Raw genomic sequence first — 1,687 nt, forward strand, 5'->3', positions numbered from 1 at the left:
AGGAATTTTCTTCCATCCTAGGACTACCTGTGCTTGATCAGATGCCCTAAACTGGCGAAGAAGAGGTTCCTAAGTTAGAAGATGTTGCTGCTGCGTTGCATTTTCCTCGATCAGAAATCAAGAAGGTTTTGGTGAATAAAGGAGAATATACTGGTTTACCGATTGACTTCCTGTATAGTCAAGCTGACATCTTAATTAATGCTGCAAGTATGGATGCTCTTGAAAAAGTCCTCGCTTGCCTAATCTATGGGCAAGTTTTGTTCCCTCGTTATGACAAAATTATGGATGTGATTGCTCTTAAGATCTTCATTGGTAATAATCCGGTTCCAACTTTATTGGGTGACTTGTTGCATTCCATCCACCATCGATCATCTAAAGGCAAAGGTTGTATTCTTGGATGCGCACCATTATTGCATAAGTGGTTTAGTTCGCACTTATCCCGTTCTACAATAAAGAATGAAGAAGGTTTGACTTGGGTTCAGAGAATCATGAGGCTTTCATACGACGATATCATTTGGAACCAAAAAGAGTTTGAAGGAACCCATCTGTTTGATAGTTGTGGAGACTTCCCAAATGTACCTCTTCTTGGTACTCGAGGAGGAGTAACTTATAATCCCATACTAGCTCGACATCAGTTTGGTTTCGCTTTGAAAGACAAACCTCGCTCCATATATCTTAGCTCGGAAAATTTTGATTATGATTCAGATACAACCGGAAAGAAGAAGTTGTTTATTAGAGCTTGGTCCAAGGTAAAGAAAGTATGCATAAGAGAATTGGGACTAAGGAGTTACATCCCTTCAGATATTTATTTTAGGTGGATTTATGATCGAGTTGTTGAGTATGGTATGCCGTATCCGTCTGATGTCCCTCTTGTGCCAAGGGTTACCCCTACGATCATTCCTGTGGTTTTGGAGCCTTATGTCCCTGCTCCAAATGAAGACCTTGCTGCTACCGTTGCTTCTCTAAGAAGGGAAAAGGCGGATCTTGAAAGGCGCTTGCATAAGGTCGAAGCTGAGAAAGCGGTATTGGTGGCTGATGCTAAAGAGCGAGATGGTATGCTTGACTATTTCTCCCGCAAATGGAAGATTGAGGATTTCGTCTCTCCAGATCAGATACAATCATGGGAGCGAGAGATTGATAGGCTCGTCCAAGAAAGAAACGAGATGATAAAAGCTCACAAAGAGGAAATCAGAAGTTTAAAGAGAAAGCGCCGACTCGAAGACTGATTTCTATTTATTTTTATTATAGTTTATTATTTTCAGCTCTTTCAGATGTAACTATTAACTTTATAACATTATATTTTATATTTTTATAAGAGAATTAATATTTTTGCTTTTATCTTTCAAAATGTGTTAAAAGTCCTTTAATTCCTTGGAAACATTGCATATGCATAATCATATCATTCATAAACATCGCATCACAGGTTTCATCAAAGCAAATGCCTCATCTTTCCGCTATTTATTTCAGTGAGAAAAAATGGATCTCTAACAATCTGTCAAGAATCTCCAAACTCAGAATGCTGAATTTTAAGCCTTGATCCTGAACTTGTCCAAGGGGCAAGATGAACTAAAAGCTCTTCTGACTAAGAAGACGAAGTCTAAGAAAACTAAAGGAGTGATCAACCTGGGAAGAAGATTCAAAGGTCGTCCCAAGAAGGCCGAAGAAGCTGGGATTCCTAAAGACGGGG

General features: G+C 39.2%; 1 protein-coding gene across 1 annotated transcript; it reads left to right on the plus strand.

Annotated features, from left to right (window-relative positions):
* The first annotated feature begins 209 nt into the window (after positions 1-209).
* Positions 210-1,226, plus strand: LOC131597188 (uncharacterized). The gene has a single exon (XM_058869898.1). The coding sequence runs from the start codon at positions 210-212 to the stop codon at positions 1,224-1,226; it is 1,017 nt and encodes a 338-aa protein (XP_058725881.1).
* The last annotated feature ends 461 nt before the right edge of the window (positions 1,227-1,687 follow it).

Source organism: Vicia villosa, linkage group LG4 (genome assembly GCF_029867415.1).
Source record: "Vicia villosa cultivar HV-30 ecotype Madison, WI linkage group LG4, Vvil1.0, whole genome shotgun sequence".
NCBI lineage: Eukaryota > Viridiplantae > Streptophyta > Magnoliopsida > Fabales > Fabaceae > Vicia > Vicia villosa.

What these genes read in the sequence shown, in the direction of transcription:
- LOC131597188 (XM_058869898.1), top strand. Translation starts at nt 210, where the DNA reads ATGGATGCTCTTGAAAAAGTCCTCGCTTGCCTAATCTATGGGCAAGTT.